The sequence below is a fragment of the Herpailurus yagouaroundi genome, unplaced genomic scaffold (genome assembly GCF_014898765.1).
Source record: "Herpailurus yagouaroundi ecotype Mexico unplaced genomic scaffold, PumYag 184, whole genome shotgun sequence".
Lineage (NCBI taxonomy): Eukaryota > Metazoa > Chordata > Mammalia > Carnivora > Felidae > Herpailurus > Herpailurus yagouaroundi.
The window spans coordinates 11,677,334-11,704,206 of record NW_024412415.1 but is presented as its reverse complement, the minus strand read 5'-3'; the positions used below and the strand labels follow the sequence as shown (position 1 = coordinate 11,704,206).

At 40.1% G+C, this 26,873-nt stretch overlaps 1 protein-coding gene across 2 annotated transcripts; it reads right to left on the bottom strand.

Annotated features, from left to right (window-relative positions):
* Positions 1 to 5,848: 5,848 nt before the first annotated feature.
* AFG2B (AAA ATPase AFG2B) lies at positions 5,849 to 25,376 on the bottom strand. Of its 2 annotated transcripts, XM_040492578.1 has the most exons (8): positions 24,196 to 25,376; positions 22,536 to 22,721; positions 16,983 to 17,141; positions 13,670 to 13,879; positions 12,934 to 13,158; positions 8,954 to 9,088; positions 7,672 to 7,797; positions 5,849 to 6,138 (listed from the first exon to the last, which is right to left on the bottom strand). In XM_040492578.1, exons 1-8 carry the CDS (start codon positions 25,288 to 25,290, stop codon positions 5,971 to 5,973), a joined length of 2,304 nt encoding a protein of 767 aa, XP_040348512.1. In that variant the 5' UTR covers positions 25,291 to 25,376; the 3' UTR covers positions 5,849 to 5,970. The 2 variants fall into 2 exon arrangements, with proteins under 2 accessions (XP_040348512.1, XP_040348513.1); XM_040492579.1 differs by lacking the exons at positions 5,849 to 6,138; positions 7,672 to 7,797 and having other exon boundaries at positions 8,956 to 9,088; positions 12,966 to 13,158.
* Between the last annotated feature and the right edge of the window lie 1,497 nt (positions 25,377 to 26,873).

Here is a 26,873-nt window from a genome sequence, read left to right as displayed (position 1 = left end):
AGGGATGGAGGGGTGTGTGGCTCCCAGGAACAGGCAGGTAAATTAAAATCCATCCAATCACATTAAAAGCTCTAAAATAAGATGTATCTCCACATATGGAGATAATTATAATTAAATGTAAAATTCACTTCAGAACTCCCATGGTGTCCTGATTTGTTCCTTTAAAATTTTTAATTTCCATCCCCCTCCCCCCCATTTTTTTTTTTTTTTTTTTAATGGAAAAAATCAGGTGAGGGAGAAGATACAGAGAGAATCAGGTTTGGAACGGTTTCCTTCTCGGAGACGACTCAGTCCTTGGCGTCGTCTGGAAGTCTTTTAACTAGCAGTCTCGCCTTGCACAGAGCATGCAGGCAGCTGCAAAACCACGGAAATAATGCTAACAACTGCATTAAAGCAAGCCCATGTGCTAGACTCTGTGCCGGAATCGTCTTCGGCATTTTTACAAGGTGAGTATGTTATATAGAGGCTCAGAGATACTCAAGTCACATAGTAAGAGGCGGAAATGTAATCAGAACCCATGCCTGTCTGACACCCAACACCCCTGTTCTTTCTGCATGGTGGCGCTCTTAGATACTGCAATTAAGCCAAGAACACAAGCGCCGTTATTTAAAAATAGTTATTAAAAATAATTATTTTTAAATTGTTTGAGGTTCAAGCTACCAGTTAACGTTAAAAGGGAAACACCTTCATATTTCCTGGAAATGATCAGACCCAAGATCTGTTTCAACCCCCTTTTAGTTTAAGGCTCGGGCTTTGCAGTGAAATGGCCCAGAATTCAGAGCCCACCCCTGCTACACTTCATTAGCTGAAGGACTTTGAGGAAATGAAACTTAACCTTTATGAGTCTCAGTTTATATATCCGTAAAATGGGAACAAACCTAGCAGGGGAGGCAGTTGGAAAAAATGTTAGAATGTATGCAAAGCACATCAATAAATAGTAATTACTATTTGCAAAGATTTGTTTTGTTTTATATAAGGAAGATCATAAATGTAGCATCACACCCACTTATTCTGATAAGGATTCTCCCTGTGTAACCCCAGAGCTGTAACTGGAGACATTTTCTGGTTGGTTGGGTTCAGTAATCAATACATCAAAGAAAACTCAACATTAATTCTCTGTGGTTTGTATTGAATAGAATCAAACTTCTCCTGTCAGAAGTTTCTTTAAAAAGCGTCATGTGTTTCCAGGAAGGAAGGGAGGAAAAAGGAAGGGAGAGAGAAGGGGAAGGAGGAAGGAAGAAAGAGGAAGAAAGAAATTTTACAAGAATGTATTATGGCCCCCAAATTAAAATTAGAGTGTAGCCCTTGCTCACTGATGTCTGTAAACTGCTTTGCCAATGCCGTTTCTTTTCAAAATGCAGTACTGTTTTGTAGTAATCTAGGCATTAACCTGGGGACAAGGGCACAGTAAATTTAAAAGATTAATAGGATATGAGTCCCTTACTTCAAGGTTCTTACAATTTAGTGCCTGTAAATAACCCCAGGCATGATGTGGCACCAAAGGCAGGTGAATAATTCCACCAAGGCGGTCTTTGAGAAAACTTACAAAAGGTGAAGATGTTTATTTGGCAGCAGTTAAGGAAACCAAATGCAGACCATATATGAAAGAATATTAAAGAAGTATTGTTCATTTTGTTAGGTGTGATGATACTATGTTTACGTTAAAAAATACCCCCCCCTTTATAGAGATTATATATGAAAATATTTAAGGGGGAAACATCTTTTTAAATCTTTTTAATGTTTAATTTTTGAGAGAGAGAGAGAGAGAGAGAGAGACAGAGTTAGCAGGGAAGGGGCAGAGAGAGAGAGGGAGACACAGAATCCAAAGCAGGATCCAGGCTCTAAGCTGTCAGCACAGAGCCCAATGCAGGCCCAAACTCATGAGCTGTGAGATCATGACCTGAGCCTAAGTCGGCCGCCCAACTCAGGTAGAAAAAAATTTTGGGTTTTTTTGTTTGTTTGTTTTGTTTTTTTGTTTTTTGTGTGTGTGTGTGTGTTTTTTTTAAGTAAGCTCTAGGCCCAACTTGGAGCTTGAACTCACAATCTCAAGAATTGCGTGCTCTACCAACTGAGCCAGCCAGGTGCCCCGTAAGGGAGAAATATAATGACTGAGATTTACTTTTTTAGTTTTTAAACGTTTATTTATTGAGAGAGTGCAAGCTGGGGAGGGGCAGAGAGAGGGGGATAGAGGATCCAAATTGGGTCTGCTCTGACAGCAGAAGGCCCAATGTGGGGCTTGAACTCATGAACCATGAGATCATGACCTGAGCTAAAGTCGGAGGCTCAACAGACTGAGCCACCCAGGAACCCTGACTGAGATTTACTTTAAAATATTTCTGCTAAAAAAAAAACAAATGAAGCAGGGGCACCCAGATGGCTCATGGCTCAGTCCATTGAGCCTCCGACTCTTGTTTTCAGATCAGGCGATGATCTCACGCTTCATGGCTTTGACCCCCACATCAGGCTGACAGCATGGAGGCTGCTTGGGATTCTCTCTCTCTGTCTCTCTCTGCCCCTCCCCCACTTGCACTCTCTTTCTCAAAAATAAACATTTTTAAAAAAACACAAATGGTCAACTTTAGTAAAATATTAATTAGTCTAGGTGGTAAGTATGTGGGAGTTTTTTATACTATTCTATGTTTGAAAATGTTCAGAATAAAATGTTTTAAAAATTACAAATTGTATACACAGATACAACGTACCCATATAACCATTAAGATCTGCTTATTTCTATTTGCGGCAATGAGAATTAGACCCAGACAACCACACTTACCTTCCTTTAAATTAATGCCATTTTACTGACCTTGTGGGAGCTTCAAGGTCAATATGTAGTTTGTTTTTTTCCAGGATTACTTGCAGGCACAGCTCCCACCCTTCAAACTCTGGCAGCTCCCAAAGAACCCACTTAGGACACTCACCAGAATCACTGTCCGCATCTGCTCCAAAGCCTATAATTCCTTCAGGAAGCCTCCCCACCCCACCTTAATTGCCAGTAACTTCTAGAACCTTCTCTAGCTGATGCCCTTTACAGGGGTGTTGAACCATGGCTGCTTGGCTCCCAGTCTAAGAATTTCAACTTAGATTTTAACCAGCCCAGCTTAGTCTTTATAAGAAAAATATTTTTTGTTGAAATTCTTTCTGCCCATCCTTCAGTGTCTACCTAGTTACCAGGTTTAGTAAAAACTGCATTTGCTTAATTTTGGAATGTCTGGGAGTACACTATATTGTTTATAGCTGTTAATTGTGGCTCAGAAAAGAGTTTCGGCTCAGTGTATAGGGAAAGCTGTTCACACTTCCCAGGTGCTCGGAAGCTGAAGTATTCTTTTCTCACTGATTAAGAACACAGCTTTTACAAGTTGCCCAGAGCCATCTTCAAATCACATTAAAACTGATCCAAAGAAATCCTTGATCTGACTTCATTATTTATCAAGTTTTTCAATGAGAGGAGACACATGGTTTTTGTTCTCAGGGGGCTTCCAAAGTTTTGTTGAGAAGTTACCATTACAATTTAAAAAGACATTTTCAAATCAAAACTCAGTCTCTAAACAATGTGCAGGTACTACATTTCCAGTCTGGACACTAGAAACTTTTTCTAGGGAAAACAAGGAGTCCATAGCTAGAGTCTGAGTTAAGGGCCAAGATGTCTCAGCACTAGGATGGTGAAGCCTTAATGGCTACCTTACCCATAAAATTAGTAGCCGAGAGAACATGAATGGTCAGAATTCTAATAAGGTTTCTGGGTGTCTTCCCTACTATTCAAAAGGGGTCAGTTTGTTAGAATAATTTTAATTGCATTCTATTTTATGCCTATAAATAAGACCGGTCTTTTAATTATTCCCAAGTAGTGAGGTTTTGCTTAATCAACAGACCTGGTTCCAGTCAGAAATAGGAAACTTTCAGGGCACTTGGGTGGCTCAGTTGGTTGGACGGCTGACTGTGGCTTGGGTCATGAACTCATGGTTTGTGAGTTTAAGCCCTCGCATCAGGCTCTGTGCTGACAGCTCTGAGCTTCCTTCGGATCCTATCTCCCTCCCTCTCTCTCTCAAAAATAACTTAACATTACAAAAAACAAAACAAAACAAAACAGGGGCACCTGGGTGGCTCAGTCGGTTAAGTGTCAACTCTCAATTTCAGTTCAGCACATCATCTCCTGGTTCGTAGTTCAAACCCCAAGCACAGAGCCTGCCTGGGATTCTTTCTCTCTTCTCTCTGCCCCTCCCCTGCTCATGCTCTTTCCCTCTCTCTCAAAATAAATACACATTAAGAATTAAAAAAAAAAAAAAATAGGAAACTTCCCGACTGTGTAACATTTATAACTCGCATGTGTCATGCACTATGCTCTCCAGCACCCTACACTTGTTTTGAAGCACATCTTTGTTGTGCTTAATTCACTGCATGATTTGTCTGAGGTCTGTGCTCACAGCTGGCCTACAGCGGCATGTCCATCTCATCCATTTACACTCCAGCATCTCGTATGGCACCTCCTTGGTGAAGAAAGGCTCAGTAAGATGCTTACCAGACAGACACTGTTAAGTGAGAAAAACAAGTTAAGAGCTATACCATGCATTTTTGGTTTAAAAAAAAAGATCTACACATGCATAAGGGGCTAAAAGGTTAAATATCCAAGTATTTTCTTTGTGTTTATCTGTATTTTCTAACATTCTATTACTTTTGTAGTAAAAGGAAATAAAAACATACATATCACTAGCTCCTTAAAAATTGTTTAGAATTGCAAAAGGAAAATTACAGCTATACGTGGAGAAATTGGACAATACTGTGAACAAGTGATCAAAATCAACACCACCAATATGAGTAGACTCACGTGCTTCCAGCTGTAATCTCTGATAACACAGCATTTATGTAGTGCACCACTGGTGATGCATAGCCTGAATCTAGATGCAAAAGCAGGCAAACACAAATCAGAAGCCAGTGGTTCTATTAAGTAGTTAGTCTGTACTCTTCAAAAAATGTCAAGGTCTAGAAAGACTGAGGAACTGTTACAAATCTAAAGAGGTTAAAGATACATGATAACTAAATGCAATGTATGATCTGAGACTGGATCCTGTAACTAGAAAAACATTACTGTGGAGACCATAGATGAAATTTATAAGATTAAAATATTGTATCCATGTTAAATTTCCTGAGCTTGATAAATACACCATGGTTACATAATAAATAATCACATTTGTAAGAAATATCCACTGAAGGGGCGCCTGGCTAGCTCAGTTGGTGGAGCATGAGACTCAATCTCAGGGCTTTGAGTTCGAGCCCCATGTTGGGTGTAGAGATTACTTAAAAATAAAATCTTAAAAAATGTACACTGAAGTATCAAGGGGTAAAGGGGCATGATACATAAAATCTATTCTTAAATAGTTCTGAAAAATACTGTGTTTATGTATATATAAAAAAGGAGAAAGTAAATACGGCAAAATGTTAAAAATTGGTGATTCTGGTTTAAGAGAACATAAGAGTTCTTTGTACAATTCTTGCAACTTTCCTATAAGCAATCAACCCAGGGTGCTTGGGTGGCTCAGTTGGTTGAGCATCTGACTCCTGATTTTGGCTTAGGTCACGATCTAAGTGTTTCTGAGTTTGAGCCCTAGGTTGGGCTCTGCACTGGCAGATGGAACCTGCTTGGGATCCTCTGTCTTCCTTTCTCTTTACCCCTCCCCTGCTCTCTCACTCTCTCTCTCTCTCTCTCAAAAATAAACAAAACTTAAAAAAAAACCCAACCCCAAACAAACAAAAGCAACCACCATCCCCATTACAAAAATCAACATACATATACTCTCTTCCCAAATTATGGTATTTTCATATACTTTTTAGAAATAAGATGAACTTGAGCTTATCAGGTGCTTATCCCTTTTATTTACAGGAAATGATACACACAAACTCTAAAAATGCGAAGTTGCAAATCATAGAGCAAGTTCACAGTTCAATTAATCCTTGAGCAGGGATGTAACGTAATTTTTAAAAATCCTCTAAGTTAGATAATCCTTGTTCCTGAAATAAGTTTTCATATAAAGTCAAGTCCGCGTGACTTAAGGACGGTTTTATAGTCTTCAGTGATTTCAGGAAGTGCTCTTGTTTCACTGTGGTTGCGTCTAGTCCATTTTCTTGCAGAGCCAGCAAGGCAGCCTATAAGAGACAAACAATAGGAAGTAATTAATGTGCTTCATTTTTTACAATTTATGGCAATACTTCAAAACCTAAGTGTAAAAACCTCAGTCCCACTTCTCAGAATTCCAACACTCATGACCAAATATTAAAAAGTTAAATATGGTGTTTAAAAGTTGTCTCAATGGATCATCATTTCTTCTACATTAAACTCTAGCCTTAAATGGGAAAAAAGAAAATGCAAGTTGTAATAATAATATATACACTATGAGCCCATAAAAATATTTATAGATGAGAGACTATCTCCCTGACCTCAGAGTAGTTTTTTTGTTGTTTTTTTTTAAGTTTATTTATTTTGAGAGACAGTATGTGCACATGAATGGGGTAGGGGCAGAAAGAGAGAGGGAGACAGAGAATCCCAAGCAGGCTCCACACTGTCAGTGCAGAGCTGATGCAGGGCTCAAACTCACAAACCACGAGATCATGACCTGAGCCAAAATCAAGAGTCAGATGTTTAACTGATTGAGCCACCCAGGTACCCCAGAGTAGGAGTTTTTAAATAGGACACAACACTGATCATAAAGGAAAAGGTCAAACACATACTCTATAACATAGCAATTCTCTCTATAAGTATATATAGACACATACACAAGATTGTTCACAGCAGCACAATTTATAAAAAAAAGTCGTAACCCAAACGTTCAAAAGAATGAACACAGTATATTCATAAACCATAAAGTGATGGGCATGCACAAACTACTGTTATGCACAAAATCACAGATGAATTTCACAAACATAATCCTGAGTTAAAGAAGCAGACATAAAAGTATACAGTATGGTCCTATTTTTATAAAGTTCAAAAATATGCAAACTAATCTCCAGTGCTGGAAGTCAGAAGAGTACTTCCCTTTTGGGAGAGAGATTGGGAAAGCCCCAAGCGAAGCTTCTGGGGTATTGATAATGTTCTCTTTCTTGGTAGTTACGCAGTGTGTTCATTTTATGTTAATTCAGTGAACCATATCCTTATGGTCTGTGCACTTTCCTGAACAGTACATTTAATAAAAGGTTATGGAAAAGGAAACACCTACGATGGCTTCTTTTACTCTCAAAGTCTAAATTCCTTAAAGTGGCTTACAAGGACCTGTGTGATCTGGCCATTGTCCATCTCCTCAATAAAGGCATGTTATCTCTTACTCCAGTCGTCCGCACATTTTCTCCCCTCTCTTAGCCTGGTCAATGGTCTCACCATCCTTCCAATCTCAGTTTACACACGAGAGCCTTCTCTGATGCCCCCAAGTCTGGTTCAGTCCCACAACACCCTGAACTTCCTGATTCACCACATATTTTCAGTTGCCAACTGAGTACTACAATTTGCCTCTCTGCAACTTGCCATGGACCTGTAAGCTCTGGAAGGGAAGGGCAGTGGCGACATCTGTTTCACCTTCCACAGTGCCCACCCCATAGCAGTCCTTCAGTAAATGCTACCAAGTGAATGAAGATCTGAATAAATGAAGAAATGTTCTCAACCATATGTTCCTTCACTAATTAACTTACTTCTTTGCAAAGGTTTCCAAGATCAGCACCAGAGAAAAAACAGGTTTCTGCTGCTAGGTTTTCTAAGGAAACATCGGGTCCCATTGGCATGTTTTTGGTATAGACTTTCAAAATAGAAAGCCTGCCCTGGAACAAAATTAAAAGTAATATGTTTATAATCTTATAACATTTATGTGTGACACAAAGCTAGATTAAAATATTTCAAGGGAGTGTTTCCTGTCATACTACAGAGAACGTGTTATGTATATTTTAATGATTAAACAATAAGAAAGAATCACTTCTGAAGAGATAAGAAAAAGTACTTCATCAATGGCTCATATGACAATGGTACAAATAATGACATGATAAATTTCTAACACTTTTATCATCATTTTTAAAATAGCTGATGGTAGGGGCGCCTGGGTGGCGCAGTCGGTTGAGTGTCCGACTTCAGCCAGGTCACGATCTCGCGGTCCATGAGTTCGAGCCCCGCGTCAGGCTCTGGGCTGATGGCTCAGAGCCTGGAGCCTGTTTCCGATTCTGTGTCTCCCTCTCTCTCTGCCCCTCCCCCGTTCATGCTCTGTCTCTCTCTGTCCCAAAAATAAATAAACGTTGAAAAATAAAATAAAATAAAATAAAATAGCTGATGGTAGATATATTTCTTTAAGAGACATGATGAATCCCCTTCTTTTGGGTACAAATAGTGTTATCAGACATGGATTAAGAAGGAAACACATGACTTATCCAGACATAATTGAAAAATAAACAGACATTTAAATATTTATTTATTTATTTTTTAGGAAGGGAGGAAAAAATTCATTCTTTGTCATTAGTCTCTCCCTATCAGTGGCTGTAGATGTCAAGGGCAAAAGATTTACTGATTCTTTGACTATGGATACATTGTGTAATCACTCTAACGTCAGATTTTCCCACTGTAAAATAAGGATACAGATACATATATTCTCCAGACATTTTAGGATTCCTCCATTCTAGTTGTAAAATAATGTTGAGTATACCTAATAAGCTCGATATTTTTTCAGTCTGCCACAATAATGAAATAAGGCAACTACTTTTAACTTTTAAGCTTATGTTTCTCTGAAAATATGCCCAGAGTATCCAGCAAAAGCAGATCAAAATTATGACTTTATGAAGGGCCACCAGGCGAGGAAGAATGCAGAGCCCAGTGTAAGACACACACCAGGTACATATATATCCAGTTTGGGATTCAATGCTGCCAGGCTCCTTACAGCTCCAACACTGATGTATTAAGAATCCTAACATAGAGTAAAACATGTACAATTACCTTTTCATCTGGAGGTGGAATATAAATAATCTTATCTAATCTTCCAGGTCGTAATAAGGCATCATCTAATACATCAGGTCTATTTGTTGCAGCAACAATCATGACATTTCTATTAAAAACTTCTTGCAACTCTAACTGAGGGAAAATACACAACACAAAACTAATGTCAATAAGTTGTTCGTTATTACATTTTTAAGAAATATAGATAAGAAGGGTCCATTTATTTTTAAATAAGCATATCCTTTTCTTGGGACGGGAATGCTTATACCCCCTTCTTGATCTCAAGGTATGCAAATACAAATTATTAACCAAAGAACTACTTTCTGTGTGTGGTGAAAGAACTGGCCAATCCTGGGGGACATCTCTCCATGTGAGAACCAATGGAAAGCCTACACCACAGCAGAGAACACCTACTGAATGTACCTGAGCCCCAGTGAATGATTGGTAGATGACTTGAAAAGACAAAGCATATGACTAACAGGTAGAGATGTATGGCTATGAAACACCCTGGCTCTAATGTCCTAGAAGATGGAGATCTACTTTACTTTGTATTTATTTTTCTTTCCAGAGGCAGAAATATGACAACATAAGCTGAAGATGGGTAAATCCTAGATGAAGGTAAGAAATACCGAAAAGCAGTCAGGGCAAGGCCTTACACAGGCTAAGCATTCAAAATTGTTTGTTGCGAGTTCAAAAAGTCCAGGACCTGATGGCTTCAAAGGGGAAATCTACCAAACTTTTAAAGAAGAGTTAATACCTGTTCTTCTCAAACTATTCCATAAAATAGAAGAAGGAAAACTTCCAAATTCATTCTTTGAGGCCAGCATTACCCTGATACCAAAACCAGATAAAGATACCACAATAAAAGAGAACTAAAGGCCAGTATCTCTGATGTACATGAATGCAAAAATCCTCAACAAAATATTAGCAAACTGAATCCAACAATATATTAAAAAAAATCATTCACCACAATCAAGTGGGATTTATTCCTGGGATGCAAGGGTGGTTCAATATTCTCAGATCAATCAATGTGATACATCAATAGAGAAAGGACAAGAACCATATGATCCTCTCAATAGATGCACAAAAAGCAACTGACAAAGTACAACATCCATTCATGATAAAAACCCTCAACAAAATAGGTTTAGAGGGAACATACCCCAACATAATAAAGTCCATATATGAAAAAAACCACAGCTAACATCATACTCAGTGATAAAAAAAAAAAAAAACTGAGAGCTTTTCCCTAAGGTCTCAAGAACAGGACAGAGATGTCCACTCTCAACTACTTTTATTCAACACTGGACTAAAAAAGTCCTAACCACAGCAATCAGGCAACAAAAAGAAACAAAGGCACCAAAAATGGCAAGGAGGAAGTAAAACTTTCACTATTCACAGACGACACGATACTATATTAAGAAAATCCAAAAGACTCCACCGAAAGACTGCTAGAACTGATAAATGAATGCAGTAAGGTTGCAGGATACTCAAAGTACAGAAATCCATTGCATTTCTATACACTAATAATGAAACAGCAGAAAGAGAATTTAAAAAACAATCCCATTTACAACTGCACCAAAAGTAATAAAATACCGAGGAATTAAACTTAACGAAGGAGGTGAAAGCCCTGTGTACTCTGAAAATCATAAAACACTGATGAAAGAAATTGAAGAATGAAACGACATCCCATGCTCATGGACTGGAAGAACAAATATTGTTAAAATGTCTATACTACCCAGCAATCTACAGATTTAATGCAATCTCTATCAAAATACCAACAGCACTTGCCATAGAACTAGAACAAGAATGCTAAAATTTGTATGGAACTACAAAAGACCGCAAAGTAACCTTGAAAAAGAAAAACAAAGATGGAAGCCTCATAATCCCAGATTTCAAATTACACTACAAAGCTGCAGTAATCTAAACAGTATGGTACCGATGGTATTGGCACAAAAATAGACACATAGATCAATAAAACAGAATAGAAAGCCCAGAAATAAATTCACAATTATATGGTGCCTTTGCCTCAACAAAGGAGGCAAGAATATGCAATGGGAAAAAGACAGTCTCTTCAACAAATGGTGTTGGGAAAACTGGACAGCTACATGCAAAAGAATGAAACTGGACTATTTTCTTACACCATACGGAAAAATAAACTCAAAATGAATTAAGGACCTAATTGTGAGACCTGAAACCATAAAAATCCTTAAAGAGAGCACAGGCAGTAATTTCTCTGCATCAGCTATAACAACATTTTTCTTGTCTCCTGAGGCAAGGGAAACAAGCTTTCAGAGACAAAGCACGAGTGGGGAAGAAGCAGAGAGAGAAGGAGACACAGAATCTGAAGCAGGCTCTAGGCTCTGAGCTGTCAGCACAGAGCCCGACACTGGGCTGGAACCCACAAACCATGAGATCACAACCTGAGCAAAAGTTGGACACTTGGGGTGCCTGGGTGGCTCAGTCGATTGAGCGTCCAACTTCGGCTCAGGTCATGATCTCATGGTCCGTGAGTTCGAGCCCGGTGCCGAGCTCTGTGCTGACAGCTCAGAGCCTGGAGCCTGCTTCAGATTCTGTGTCTCCCTCCCTCTGCCCCTCCCCCACTCATGCGCGTGCTCTCTCTCTCTCTCTCTCTCTCTCTCTCTCTCTCTCTGTCAAAAATTAATAAACCTTAACAAAAATTAAAAAAAAAAAAAGTTGGACACTTAACCTACTGAGCCACCCAGGCACCCCTACTGTAGCATTATATAACAGCCAAATTACAGAAGCTGCCCAAGTATCCACTGATAGATGAATGGATAAAGATATGGTATATATACAATGGAATATTCAGCCATAAAAAAGAATGAAGTCCTGCCATTTGCAACATGAATGACTCTAGAGAGTATAATGCTAAGTGAAATAAGCCAGAGAAAGACAAATACCATATGATCTCACTCATATGTGGAATTTAAGAAACAAAACAAATGGACACAGGTAAAAAAAAAAAAAGAGAGAGAGAGAGAAACAAACCAAAAAACAGACTCTTAACTATAGAAAACAGAGGGGAGGGGAGGAGGCAGGGTGGGTGGTGAAATAGGTGATGGGGATTAAAGAGTAATCATGATGAGCACTGAGTAATACATGGAATTGTTGAATCACCAAATTGTATACCTGAAACTAGTATAACACTATATGTTAACTACACTGGAATTAAAACATTTTTTTCTTTTCAATTGAACTGAATAATCAGAGTAGTTCACCATTAATGTGATCTCTCAAAGTAGTGAATTCCCTGTATCTGCAAAATTTTAGCAGAGGTGAGTGAACACCTGTCAGATGCTGTAGAAGGAATTCCTGTGTTACAAGAAAATTTGATTAGAAAATCTCATGGGTCCCTTCAGATTCTAGTGTCATATATTTCTAAAGAGCTGTAAGACTCTCCCGTGGAATGATTTTTCAACTGGGAAACAAGTAAAAACAAGGAAAGAATAAAAGAAAACGGATCTGTTGGGTAATTTAAGGGTATCAAACTCTATATAGGAAGAGACTCAGAAAGGGAAGAAGGGGCTTCTGAAGGTCATTTTAATTTCATTATAAGCAAGGAAACCATTCCTCAAGAAAATCGGAAGTTGTGAATTACTAAGATCATTGGTAATAACAATGTTTTGTTTTGTTTCATATAAAAACTTTTAGAAAGGGATGAACACTGGTTCTTCAGGATATAAAAATAAGAATAAACCCCTTTTCTATGCAATATGTAACGTTAGGTTTCTAAATCTCAGGAAAAATAAAATTCACATTCATATATATTTAAGATAACTTATTATAAAATTTACCTCATCTTTTCTAGCCAAATCACAATTTTTAGCAGCTCTGTAAACATCCAGCCAAACTGAAATTACATAATTCCTTCTATGAGATGAATCCACATAGGGAAAGCTAGTGTATATGCACTGTATTTAATATTGGCCTGGGTTTTGTATATTCTGGCTAATAAATACCTCTTCGTTTTTTCTCAGCTCCTTGTATTTACCCTGTTGATCTGATTTACTTCCTCTTCTCTCTGTAGTCTTCAGTCCTACACCATCTAATTCATTCAGGAGAACAGAAAGAACACGCTCTTGAACATTACATTCTGTTTTCCTAATGGATCGAGAGCCCAAGATTGAATCAATTTCATCCAAAAACACAATTGCTGGAGTATTTGCTCTTGCTTGTCGAAATACCTTTTGTTGGGAAAATAAAATTATTGAAAAGCTATACATTACTCAGTATTCAAGTGAATATATGCTTTATGTATTACTACTTATAATTTTTTAAATGTAAAAAGAAGAGAAAGCTGCTACATGTTTAAGAATTGGGGAATGAATAGAACAAGAAAGAATAGAGTATTATGTACAGGTTAAAAATCATATTTTCAAAACATTTAATACTATGGAGTTTTAAAAATGATGATTTTAAAAAATCGTGATGAAGATATAATCTGCCCTCAAATTTAAAATAAAAGCAAAAAAATAAAGGAAATTCACCAAAACGTTAACAGTAGGTAGAGATTACAAAGGATTTCTTACCTAACACTTTCCTATATTTCCTAAATTTTCTATAAACAAATATACATAACTTTTCTAGTTGAAAAAAAGGCCAGTAATATTTTTAATAACTAAGGTGTATCCTTAAGGCATATCTTGAAAATTCAAAAGAACACTTAAGTATATGGGGGAAAATAAACAAACAAACCTGAGACAAGACTTTTTCTGAATCTCCAACAAAAGGAGAAAAGAGATCAGCTCCACTCACTGAAACAAAAGAGCAATGACAGCTTGTGGCCAGGGCCCTCACCAGGGTGGTTTTAGCACATCCAGGGGGACCATACAGGAGAACTCCCTTTGGCTGTGTCAGGCCCATCCTGACAAATTCCCGAGGGAATTTTAGAGGCCACTCAATACTCTGTAAGTACACAAAAAGAGACAATTGTTTTAGTATAATGATAAAACATCATATGATCCAGTAAATTCAAGTGTTCACTCAACAATTCTCAGGTACCTGTTATGAGCTGGAAATGCAGTCCACTCTCCACACAGCAACCAGTGATCTTATAACCTAACTCAGGTCACATCATTTCCTGCTTCAAATCGTACAGTGACTTCCCATCAGAATTAGAATAAAAGCCACATCTGAACTTCTTCCTACCACTCCTTCCTATTACAAGGCCTTATGCAGCCTGTTTCCCAAACACCCCAGTTTGTTCCCATCTCAGGGCCTTTGTTTGCTATTCTTTCTCTGCCTGAACACTCCTTCAAAATCTGTGTGGCTATCCCTCATCATTCAGTCTCAGCTCAAATGTCATTTCCTTGGAGAGGTCTTCCCAACTACTTTAATTAAAGCAGACCCACCCCCATCCCCGCCCGCCAATCTATGCTACTGCCCATCTTTTACTTTGGGAGCACTTACTCATTCACTATCTGAAATTATTATTTTTCCATGTTGGGTTTGTCATTCGGCTCTGCTAGAATGTAAATAAAGTTTACCACTTAAATTCCCATACCTAGAATGACACCTTCACAAAGTAAGCATTCTACAAATGTTAACTAAATAGTAAACAAGTCCCCATTACCTCTGAGTATGTGGTTTTACTGTCATCATACTTTTATAGATGCAGAAGCTCAGACTTACAACAGTGAAGTAATTCACCCAGGTCTTATTTCTAGTGAGGCAGCAGAACTAAGGCTGTCCCCCTCCCCACCCCCCCCACCAGGCAATGTAAATCAGGAAGTGCAAACTCTTAACTACTGATGTATTGTCTTTCTATTAAAAAAGGATAAGATCCCCGTAGCAAGGGAACTCAGATTTTAGTTAGGGAGGCAGGCTTGTAAACTAACAATGAGGCCAGAAAACGGCATTCCACCGGGAATGAACAATACACACAGAGACACTTGAAACTCTTATTCATCCCAACAGTAAGTAGTAACAGAAAGGAGAATAGGGGAAGCAAGGAGTAATGGAATGAAAGTGGAAGTAGGAGTCAGATTGGGTTAAGCCTTGAAAGTTTTAGTCAGCACTGAGGAAGCAGGATGGAGAATGGACTGGAAAGAAAGAAACAGAAGCAGGGCGACCAGTTAGAAGTCTCTTGCAATAATTCTGACTACAAAAATAGTAAGGCTGGATGTGTCACAGGCACTGGAAAGGGTAGATGTGAAACATAAAATTAACTCTTTTATGCAGGGACCATGTTTCTCTGTCTCTCTCTTTTTTTTTTTTTATTAATGTTTTTATTTATTTCTGAGAGAGGAGGGAGACAGAATGTGAGCTGGGGAGGGATAGAGAGAGAGAGAGGGAGGCACAGAACCTGAGGAGGCTCCAGGCTCCAGGCTCCAAGCTGTCAGCCCAGAGCCCAATGCGGGGCTTGAACTTGCGAACCCTGAGATCATGATCTGAGCCTGAAGTCAGATGCTTAACTGACTGTGCCACTCAGGCGCCCCTGCAGGGACTATGTTCTAAATCCAAAGGGGAACTTACGTGCACATATGGCACGACCCCTGCATTTAGAAGACAGGTTTCTGACTTAGGAGATGGGTTGCTGGCTTTATTCACAGAGGTAGAGAATCCAGGTGTGGAGGGTGGGTTGATTAGCTGAGCTATGGATGTCCTGAGTTTGAGATTCCTGGAAGTTACCTGGTAGGCAGACAGCTAAGTAGTTCTGATGATCAAAAGAACTATCTGTGTTGGATATAAAGATTTTTGAGTTAACAGTTTTCAGGGGACAGCTAAAGCCCTGGATATTGAGATCATGGACTCACAGAATGCAAAAAGAGGATTCCTAGGAGCTTGGAGTACTAACACTTATGGCAACATTAAGGAACGGAATGTTCAGAAAGGCAAGAAAGCTTAACATCTCAAAGCTAAAGAAATAGTGTTCGCAACAGGAAGTGTGGCTGATCTCTCACGCGCTTTGTGAAGATTAAATGAGACAATGCATGTAAAAAATTAGGGAATGTTATAAATGCACTGGTCCACGGACACAAGGATTCTAGGGTTCACTGTAGATATAGCTTCTAGTTATGATGAATAAATTGTAGTGATACTTATACATCAGTCTTTCGTATGGGGTTAGAGAAATCTAGTTCCTTATGGCAGGATCACCTGAAGGTAAATGAACAAAATTAATTTCTGAAACTGCAGTGCCAGTGACAGGATCTGGAGAGTTGTGCTCCTTAGCATCCACTGTGAGAACCGTAGCCACCCAGGCCATACTGTGTATTATAACTTTGTGCTTTTATCAGTCCCAGGGCAAACTCGGGCCTGTAAACTAAAAATCTGTGTTTGTACCACCCACAAACTAAGAACCACTCTTACACTTTTAAATGCTTGAAAAGAGGGGCGCCTGGGTGGCGCAGTCGGTTAAGCGTCCGACTTCAGCCAGGTCACGATCTCGCGGTCTGTGAGTTCGAGCCCCGCGTCAGGCTCTGGGCTGATGGCTCAGAGCCTGGAGCCTGTTTCCGATTCTGTGTCTCCCTCTCTCTGCCCCTTCCCCGTTCATGCTCTATCTCTCTCTGTCCCAAAAATAAATAAACGTTGAAAAAAAATAATAATAAATGCTTGAAAAGAAAATCAGAAGAATATTTTGTGACGTGTGACAATTATGATTTCAGTGTCCATAAATAAAGTTCCATCAGAACGCAAGTAGTGATTACATATTGTCTTTGGCTGCTCTCATGCCATGAATACCGAGTTGAGTGGTTGCAATAAAGACTGTATGGCCCACCAAACCTAAAATGTTTACTCTCTGGCCCTCTACAGAAAAAGTCTGCTGACTCCATTCTAGGTTATACAGTCTTTAAAGAAAACAACAAACAAGAGAAGGTTGAGGTAGGAAAATATGATGAATGGTATCTGACACCTATAGAAGCCCAGTTAAAAACAACGACTGAGAAGTAACCCTCGGATTCAGATGTTAGGATGGCATTAGTTTCAGCAAGTGCGGTTTGTCTTCATCACAAAAGTGTTAACACTTCAACTCTACCATTCTACTGGCGCAAGCAAACTCTATCACCTGTTTTAACTTCAGTTTTACATCTTCGAGGCCACCAATCTGCTCCCAGCCAACAGGCTTGATGTCCATCAGTCCAATGACACTTCGAAAGGATGAGGGTTGAATCTTTTTAAAAGCTTCAAGGAAGTCTGCTTCATCAATGGTCGGGTTGTCCTGGTTCTGAAGAAATATGCCCCAAAAAGCAAAATCAGACCAAAAATTACAGGGCCTTTTTGTGATACAAGAGCACAATTACTTCTTCTTCTTTTTTTTTTTAATCTTCTTTTGAATTATAAATCTATTTTGCTATCATTATAAAGAATCCTACACACACAATACAAAAAAAATGAAAAGTCTCCTCTCCTCTCCCAGCTCTCCCCACTAACATCTCTAGAGAAAGTCAACCACTCTCTGTGTATGCCACTAGTATGTTTTATGATGGTAAGGACACATACATCTTTTCAAACAGATACATAAATGGGACACCACTGTACAAATTAACCTGCACTTTTGTGCCACTTATGTTAGAAATCTTTTCTATCAATTAATATAGTTCAACCTCACTCTTTCTGACACTGCTGTATGAGTGTACCATAATTCAACTGCATCTTTCTGTTGAATGTTAGGTTGTTTCCAGTATTTTGTTATTAAAAACAAAGCTACAGGTGAAAGTGCTTGTGCACATGTTCAAATATTTTATATAATTTCCTCCAAGTAGAATTACTGGATTTAAGAGTATGCACATTTATGATTTTGACAGGTATTATCACACTGCTCTCAAAGCTGTACCAATAAAATAAAGCTGTTCTTCCCATACCTCTCCAGCACTGGAGATCACCAAACTTTTAAATTTCTGCCAGTGTGATAGAGGAAATCGTAACCACTATTGCGTTCATTAAATTTCTTCAATCAAGAGTGAGGTAGAGGGAATGATGGAATTAGAAAGTTAGCTATTTTGCAACCATTTAAAGTAAAGGCTGTTGGGGCAAGAATCATCTATGGGTACAAAAAAGGGGAGGGAAGTATGCCAAGGAGCATGATCTCAAAGGGTCTCTTCACAGATTTATTAGTTACAAAGGGAAACACACCACTATACAGTGGAGAAACTGGACAAAACTTGGACTGGCTAATCACGTCAATCACCGATGAGAGACATCACCAACGAGGGGCACGCAGACATCCTGTGCCTTCATGTGTATTACCCTAAGGACACACTATCACTTATGGAGTATTCCAAATGGGCATGCATAAGCTGAACCTGACTATGAACAAATATCAGACAAACCCAAATTGAAAAGCATTTTATAAAATCACTGACCTAAAATGTCAATGTAAAATGTGTCATTTAAAAAAGCTAAGGGAGTACTGGAGATTAAAAGAAACTAAAAACTAAGTGCAATATGTTAACCTGAACAAGATCCTGTATTGGAGGGGAAAAAATGCTAAGATGATTGAAACAACTACCAAAATAAGAATATGGGCTGTAGATTTGATAACGTTTTGTGTCCGTGTTAAATTTCATGAATATAATGATTATACATAATCATATTGTGGTCACGTATAAAGACATACTTGTTCTTAGGAAATAGATAACTAATGGGATATGATGCATGCAACCCATCCTCAATTGATTCAGAAAAAATAAGTAATATGTATACACATATACAATTAGAGACAGAGAAGGAGAGAGAGAATGATAAAGCTAATTTGGCAAAATGTTAACAATTGGTGAATTTGGATGGAGGGTTTAGCAGGAGTTTTCTATTTTGCAACTTTCCTTCAAGTTTTTAATTATTTCAAAATAAAAAGTTAAAAAATAACTGAAAGAGACTAATTTTTAAAGAAAGTAGAGGATTTTTCACATTTTAAAAAAAATTTTTTTTTTTTAACATTTATTTATTTCTGAGACAGAGAGAGACAGAGAATGAACAGGGAAGGGGCAGAGAGAGAGAGGGAGACACAGAATCTGAAACAGGCTCCAGGCTCTGAGCTGTCAGCACAGAGCCCAACGCGGGGCTCGAACTCACGGATCGTGAGATCATGACCTGAGCTGAAGTCGGACGCTTAACCAACCAAGCCACCCAGGCGCCCCAAGGATTTTTCACATTTATTGGCTGCTTTTACTGTCTCCCACCTGTTCATATTTTATTACCCATTTTCTCTTAGATTGTTGGTCTTATTGATCTGTGAGAATTCTTTCTATATCAAGGTAATTGGTCTTTTTGTCAGAGGCCAAAGTATTTTTTCCCAGTCTGTCTTTTGTCTTGTCTTTGTTTATATATTGTTTTGCCATTCCCAAATCGTCAACTTAGTAAACCATTTCCTTTTTGGCATTAGGTTTTATGTTATGCTTAGAAAGTCCACCTTCACTTTAAGATTACATTGTGGAGAATCTTGCAATTTCCTTGATCATTCTAGTGAAACAGATTTTTTGTTACAGTTAAAAACTGCTTATATTTATAGTATCTATTTGTAATATCTGTACTATATTTAAGATTTACCCTCATATCAAATTCTGAACACTTAGTTGTCAAAAAAACTCCCATTTTCTTTCTTTTTAAAAAAATTTTTTTAACATTTATTTATTTTTGAGACAGAGAGAGACAGAGCATGAATGGGGGAGGGTCAGAGAGAGAAGGAGGCCCAGAATCTGAAACAGGCTCCAGGCTCTGAGCTGTCAGCACATAGCCCGACGCGGGGCTTGAACCCACGGACCGCGAGATCATGACCTGAGCTGAAGTCGGAGGCCTAATTGACTGAGCCACCCAGGCGCCCCAAAAATTCCCATTTTCAACAAGAAACTATTCTATCCCATTTATATAAGATTATATAAGTACATACATATATAGAAAGAGAGAGAGAGAGAGAAAGAGAGCTATTCTGAACAATGTTCCTAAAAATTAGAATCTCTGGGAGGTGAGATTTCATGCAATTTTTACTTTCTTTATAATATTTTTATTTTGTTTAATTTCTCACAAAGAAAACTATTAAATAATTTTTTTAATAGTTTTTTTTTTCCTAACTGGCTAGGAGTATTAGATATTGGGTACCTGAATTATTTTTTTAATGTTAATTTATTTTTGAAAGAGAGAAAGACACACAGAATGCAAACAGAGGAGGGGCAGACAGAGAGGGAGACACAGAATCTCAAACGGGTTCCAGGCTCTGAGCTGTCAGCACAGAGCCCGACACAGGGCTCAAACCCACGAACTGTGAGATCATGACCTAAGCCACCCAGGCACCCCCTAACTAATTTTTAAGTAACACTAACTAAGATCACTTATATGTATATTATCTCACTTGATTCTAAGAACTCTTTTAGGCAGATAAAATTCTTTCCCCTGTGTGTGTATGTATTAAACTCTATTTCAAACCCTTTAATGGGATTACTTCACAAAAAGCTGAACAAACTTCAATGCATCCCTTGTCTGCCCTGGTATAGATGGAGGCAGCAGTAGCCCCTCAGCTGCCAGAGGGGTAAAGAAGAAAAAGGTGAAGCCAGTACCTTCCCAGATGCCTCTGTCCCTTCTTCCTTTTTGCCTTTCTTCCTTCCACTTCCCCTGGTTGTTTATGAACTCAGCCATCACCTGTGGTAGCTATGCCTGGGCAGGCCCCTCCTGAAGTAGCAGCTGGCTGGTCCACCTAAGCCAGGGTGTTTAAGGTCAAACCTGGAACTTCAAAGCAGAGGGAATCCTAAATGTAAATCTCCCTTCCCAAACGCTGGTGCTCTCATCCTCCCTTCAAAAGGCATATATTCTCACACCTCTATGCATGAGAAGTGTCATTAAGTCTTCAAGCAGTTTTGGTTCTGAACCCAGAAGAAGAGAACTTACAAGTTCACATAACTCCTTCCCACCTTCAGAGTACATGTAAAAATAAATGGAAATGAGGAAGGATGTAAATTATATAGGTAACAAGGTTTTCCAAACCTTGGATGATAAATCATCCTTTTATAATTTAAACAAACTAAAAACTGGTTTTTAAAAATTGCAAGATTAAAGGCAATTTTAATGTTATAATAGTTACAATAGAGATCGAAAACTTTGTCCTAGAATCCTCCGGGTGCTGAAATTAATTTTTTTCTGAAGGGGTTTAAGGATTAATGACTACTTATTACATACAAAGTGAAGAGATTTTCCAATCCATAGTGTTGAAAACTATTATATTTAAAGCTAACATCTTATGGGGCGCCTGGGTGGCGCAGTCGGTTAAGCGTCTGACTTCAGCCAGGTCACGATCTCACGGTCCGTGAGTTCGAGCCCCGCGTCGGGCTCTGGGCTGATGGCTCAGAGCCTGGAGCCTGTTTCCGATTCTGTGTCTCCCTCTCTCTCTGCCCCTCCCCCGTTCAGGCTCTGTCTCTCTCTGTCCCAAAAATAAATAAACGTTGAAAAAAAAAATTTTTTAAATTTAAAGCTAACATCTTAAATATTTTAAAGAAAGGTAGTCATGAATTAAGGATTTCAATGTCAAAGACAAGTTTAGAGAAAAATTCCAGGTGCCCAATCTTCTCCTGGGTTAGAAAAGTTTACTTTCAAAAAAAAAAAAGAAAAGAAAAATTTATTTTCCCTACAAAATATTTATTAATAAGGAAAAAACAGATGGAATGGGAACACAGTATTTCTGTGACCCTTCTGCCAAAAATGCAAAAACTGAATCCAATCATGAGGAAACATCAGTGAAACCCAAACCAAGGAATACTCTACAGAAAAAATAACCTGTAGTCTTAAAAAGTTAGCCATTAAAAAGACTAAAAATGGTTCTAGGTTAAAGAATATTAAGAAATCAGGATAACTAAATGCAATGTGTAATCTTGGATTACTATTTTTTTTTCCTTTTTAAATTTCTGCTAGAAAGGAAATTAATAGGATAGAGTGAAATTTGGATAAGGTCTACAGAGATTATACAAAAGTATCATGTCAGTGTTAATTTCCTCATGTTGATAATTATACTGTGGTTCAAGTCTTTGTTTTTAGAAAATATATACTTAAGATTTTAAGGTTAAAGGGACATCATGGCTACAGTACATTCTCAAATGTTTCACACACACACTAGACATATATATATCATATATATGACATATATATGAAGAGAAATATATATGTACGTACATACATATAATAACACAGAAGACAGAAAGATAAAGCAAAACTGGAAAAATGCTACATTTGGAGAATCCAGGTAAAGCACATACAGAAATTGTACTGTTTTTACAACTTTTCTCTAAGTCTGAAATTGCTTCAAAATAAACAAAACCAAAAATTAAAAAGAAATACATTTGATTCTTCTGGGGGCCACGCTATCTTTTCCCTAGCTGCTCTGGGCTTCTGCACTAGGCAGTTCCCTTTGGCAATGAGGGAAAATGTCCTGGTAGACCTGAAAGACTCAGCCCTCTATCCCCACCTTCCGTCTTATGCTATTCCCATGGAGCGGAGATGTAGAAATACAGGTAAGAAATAACTGTGGAAGGTATCAAAAGTTCCAAAAAAAATGTACTTACCACTTGTTTAATCCCAAATTAATTTGCTGTATTAATGAAAAGGCCAACATACACAGTCATAAATCAGTGCTTCCTACCTTCTTACTATGAAGGAGAGCGTGCAGGGCAGCTTCTCTACAAAGTGCAGTCAAGTCCGCACCAACATAACCAACTGTCATTTCTGCAAGGAGGCTCAAATCGACTTGACTGGAGATGGGCATCTTTGAGGTAATCACCTGGAGTATCGCCTTTCTTTGTTTAAGTGTGGGAGTCCCAATGACAACCTATATGCAAAGCAAAAAAAGAGAAATTAAAGCTTACACAGCTTAAAACATTGTATAATATTTATATCCTCTCAAAAGTGTATACTTACTGAGCAAATCTGGCACTACAACTATGTACTCTTAAGGATGCCATAGATTCTGAATATATTAAAATCCTAATTTTCCAGAGGAGTAACACTGGCTGGATAGTTGCACAATGAAAATTACATACAGATCTTCCTCACCTTAAGATGGGGTTACATCCCAATAAATGCATCATAAGTTGGAATTACAGTAAGCGGATAATGCATTTAATATACCTAACGTACTGAACATCACAGCTTAACCTAGCCTACTTAAATATGCTCAGAGCACTTACATTATCAGCCGGTGGTTCGGCAAAATCATCTAGCACAAAACCTATTTTACAATAAAGTTTTGAGTATCTCATACAATTTATTGAATACTGTATGAAAGTGAAAAACAGAATGTTTGGATGAGTATAAAACGGTTGTCAACGTGTCAGCTGTTTACCCTCATGATACCGTGGCTGCCCAGCATCACAAGAGAGCATTTTACAGTATATTACTAGCCTGGCAAAAGATCAAAATTCAAAATACGTTTCCTACTGAATGACTATGGCGTTCACACCACCATAAAATCAGAGGCCCTCTGTATGTCATTTAACAACATTTTGTTATTTTTTACAACTTCCCAAGTTCTACCAACCAAGGGTGCAACAGTAAACCAGATAGTCTAGGTCCCTGCCCTTATGGATTTTATTCAGGAGACAAGTACTAGATGATGCAAAAAAGAAACAAATGTGCTCTAGTTCTGCACAGATTAAGCTAAAAGTGTGCAATTATCATCTGTCTCTTTAGATTCCTAACACAAAGTTCAAATATCACTTAACCACTATTCAAACTATTTAATCAGGAATCAATTTGGGACTAAAGCTTGTAAAATAGTTCAGCTTTTGAGTACTCAATCTTTCTGGCAACTCAGGGAGCAATTGTGGGTAATTTCTCACTTGTGGGTCAGGATGCTGGTGTCCTGACAATGAATGAATAAGTCCAGAATAATTAATGCCTGCTTTGATTTAGATCTTCCCCGACTTCTCCCTTTTTATTTCAACACACTCATTTCTTGAAGCTATCCTAATTTTAATTCTCATTCCAAATCCATAAGAGTTGAACACACTTATAGCTGAACTAGTTCCCTAAAAAATTAACATTACTGGTGGTACTCATCTTCAGGACCTGCACAACAAAACTCATCCCTAAAGGCCACCTTGCTTCTCAATTTGACTCGGGAAAAACAGGTCCCGGCTCACAGATCACACAAGGACAGAGAACAGGTTCTCTGCACCACACAAAGCCCCACTCCAGCCTCACCGACTGCCAAACCTAAGTGGCAACCGCCTAGGGGCAGCCAATCAAGGCCAGAAGAGGCCGAGGTTCCAGGAACAGAGGTCTGACTGGCCCCGCCTGTTTACCTCTCGGTCAAATCTCCCCGGTCTGCGCAGCGCTGGGTCTAGAGCGTCCGGCCGGTTGGTGGATGCCACGACCACCACCTCGCGGTCCCCACTGATGCCGTCTAGCAGCGTCAACACCTGGGCCACCACGCGGCTCTCGGGGGCTCGGTGTGGGCCGCCCCGCCGGGGACACAGGGCGTCCAACTCGTCCAGGAAGAGGAGGGTGGGTCTGCGGCTGGCCAGCTCTCGCGCGCGCCGGAAGACCTGCCTGACGTTCTCCTCGGTCTCCCCGGGCCGGGCGCCCTGTAGCGCTGGGGCGCTCACTGCCAGCAGCTCCGCGCCCGCTTCCCGGACCACGGCCCGCACTAGCTGAGTCTTGCCCACTCCGGGGGGACCCGCCAGGAGCACCCCGCGAGGCACTGCCAGCCCCAGGGCCGCCAAGGTGCGAGGGTAGCGGAGTGGCAGGCTGAGGAGCTCCCGCAGCGAGTCGGCCGCCTCCGAAAGGCCCCCCAAGGGCACCTCGGGCCGTGGCTCCGCTTCCGACGGAGGCACCCCGCTGAGACCGATGCGGGTGCGAGGAGTGACTAGCCCGGCCGGATCCGGGCTGGGCGCCCCGCTGACGATGTGCAGCGCGGCTACGGGACCCGGGGCGCCCGGCGGAGCGGTCACCACGTGGCCCCGGGAGACAGGTCGGTTCCTGAGAAGCTCCTGCGCCGCCTCCAGCACCGCGGCTGGATTCGAGGCACCGGGCGCGCCCGCCCCCTCCCGCAACACCGGCCACACACTGAGGTGCCGCAGCGACGGGCAGGACACCAGGCGGAGGCTGCTTAAGCGGAGATTCCCCCGGAACACTGAAGCCTCCACGGCCGCCCCGGGGCTCGCGCACTGCGGATCCAGTTGCACAAAGCCGTCTGCTCCGTCCCGCCGCAGCCAGGCGGTGCAGACGCAGGAGCCGCCGTCAGGCAGAGAGATCTTCACCGCCGAGCCCAAGTGCGCGCCCAAGGCGCGGAGGGCGGCCGGGCCCAAGCGACAGCGCTGAGTGCCCCTGTCCTTAGCGTCTAAGGGTAGCACCTTTAAGAGCGGCTCTTCAGGAAGGGGACCTGAGTCCGGAGCCATTGCCCACAGAGAAACTGAAGCCGAGGAAAGTGAGATAGGAATTCCACCCGGCCTGGGAAAGCGCGAACACCCCGGTCTTCGGCCGGAAACAGGTGACGCGCATGCGTCAGTGATGGCCCTCAGTTGCCAGTCCCTGAGCGGAAGCGGAAAGGGCCAATCGGAATTTAGACTGTGCTGTGGCTGTCGATGTTGTGGTGTTGGATTTGACAAAACTCAGTGGCCCATTCCAGAACTTTAAGGAAAAGGCTTTAGTTATGGGTGTCTGGGAGGCCGCGTAAGCTAGCTTCAGTAGGCCATTAAGCATATATATATATACCGGTGACTTAGAGAGGCCCCGCATAGCATGCTCTCCCTGGCTGTCAGATCGAGCAATACCACCTGTACTTTTGGGCTATCATCTTAGAGGCTGTATTTTGTGAAAAAACCTTAACTGTCCTGGTGGGCAAAATATTTTGGAGTGCTCTGGTGCTAATATCTAAGGTGACTTAGAGTAGCTGAGAAAAACAGCCTTGGCACCTCTGATGAATGTGGATTCTAACGTGTTCTGAAGATCCAGGCATGCCCCTCCTACGGAAAAGCACCAGGATTGCAAAAGAGAAGCACAGGGTAGCATTTTAAATCCCCAGGAGAGAGAAAAGAAGGAAAACCAGGCCATCTAACCTATTTGTGGCACACCAATACATTCTGTTCAGATTCCTTACGTCTGTAGGGAGCAAGGGCAGGCCGGGTAAACTGTACCACAATGGCACACTGATTATTTTGAATTAAAGCTACTTGGGACAAGGACACTCAGGCTCTCCTCTGTACCCCTGAAAGCAGGAGATAAACCTCCCATGCGAAAGGTAGTAAGTAAACAGACGTCCTTATAACAGAGATAGGAACTTAAAAACTGAGAAAGCTGTAGAAATAAACCTTGTTGCTTTTTTACTAATCTACTACCTCAGCCCAAATTCTACTTAGAATTCATTACTAATTAAAACTTCCAGGGCGCCTGGATGGCTCAGTCAGTTAGGCATCAGACTCTTGGTTTTGGCTCAGGGCATGATCTCACAATTTGAGTTCAATCCCCACATTGGGCTCCATGCTGACTGCACGGAGCCTGCTTGGGATCTGTCTCCTCTCTGTCCCTCCCTCTTTCCCTCCTCTGCTCATGCTCTACCTCTTTCTTTCAAAATAAATAAATAAAACTTAAAAAAAAAAAACCTCCCAAGCATTTTTTTAGATCCTGTCAATTCCTCACAAATTTATTGTCTCTTTGTCTAAGAAGCATAAAAACTGCCTGCATTGGTCATTTCTTTATGTCTCAATTTCATTATTGGGTCTCTGCATACGTAACAATAAAACTTTGGGTTTTCTCCCCTTTTTAATTGGTCTTGTGTAAATTTAATTCTTAGTCTAGCAGAAAGATCTTGAAACGCAGGGAGAGAATGCTCCTTCCTTACACTTCTCTGAATGTTCTTTGACAACAATTATAAACTCTTCTGTTCATGTGTTTATTGTCTTCTTGGTGCACAGCAGTACTAAGGCCTGTATTAGAGATGATGGTGGTCTACATCATTAAGACTGCTGCCTGCTCTTCTCTT

Coding starts and splice junctions, on each gene's coding strand:
- AFG2B (XM_040492578.1), bottom strand. CDS start 25,290: ATGGCTCCGGACTCAGGTCCCCTTCCTGAAGAGCCGCTCTTAAAGGTG. Junction 17,142..22,535: donor CTCTCCTTCATAGTAAGAAG/GTAGGAAGCACT, acceptor ATATTTCTTCAG/AACCAGGACAACCCGACCAT. Junction 13,159..13,669: donor CAGAAAAAGTCTTGTCTCAG/GTTTGTTTGTTT, acceptor TCCCAACAAAAG/GTATTTCGACAAGCAAGAGC.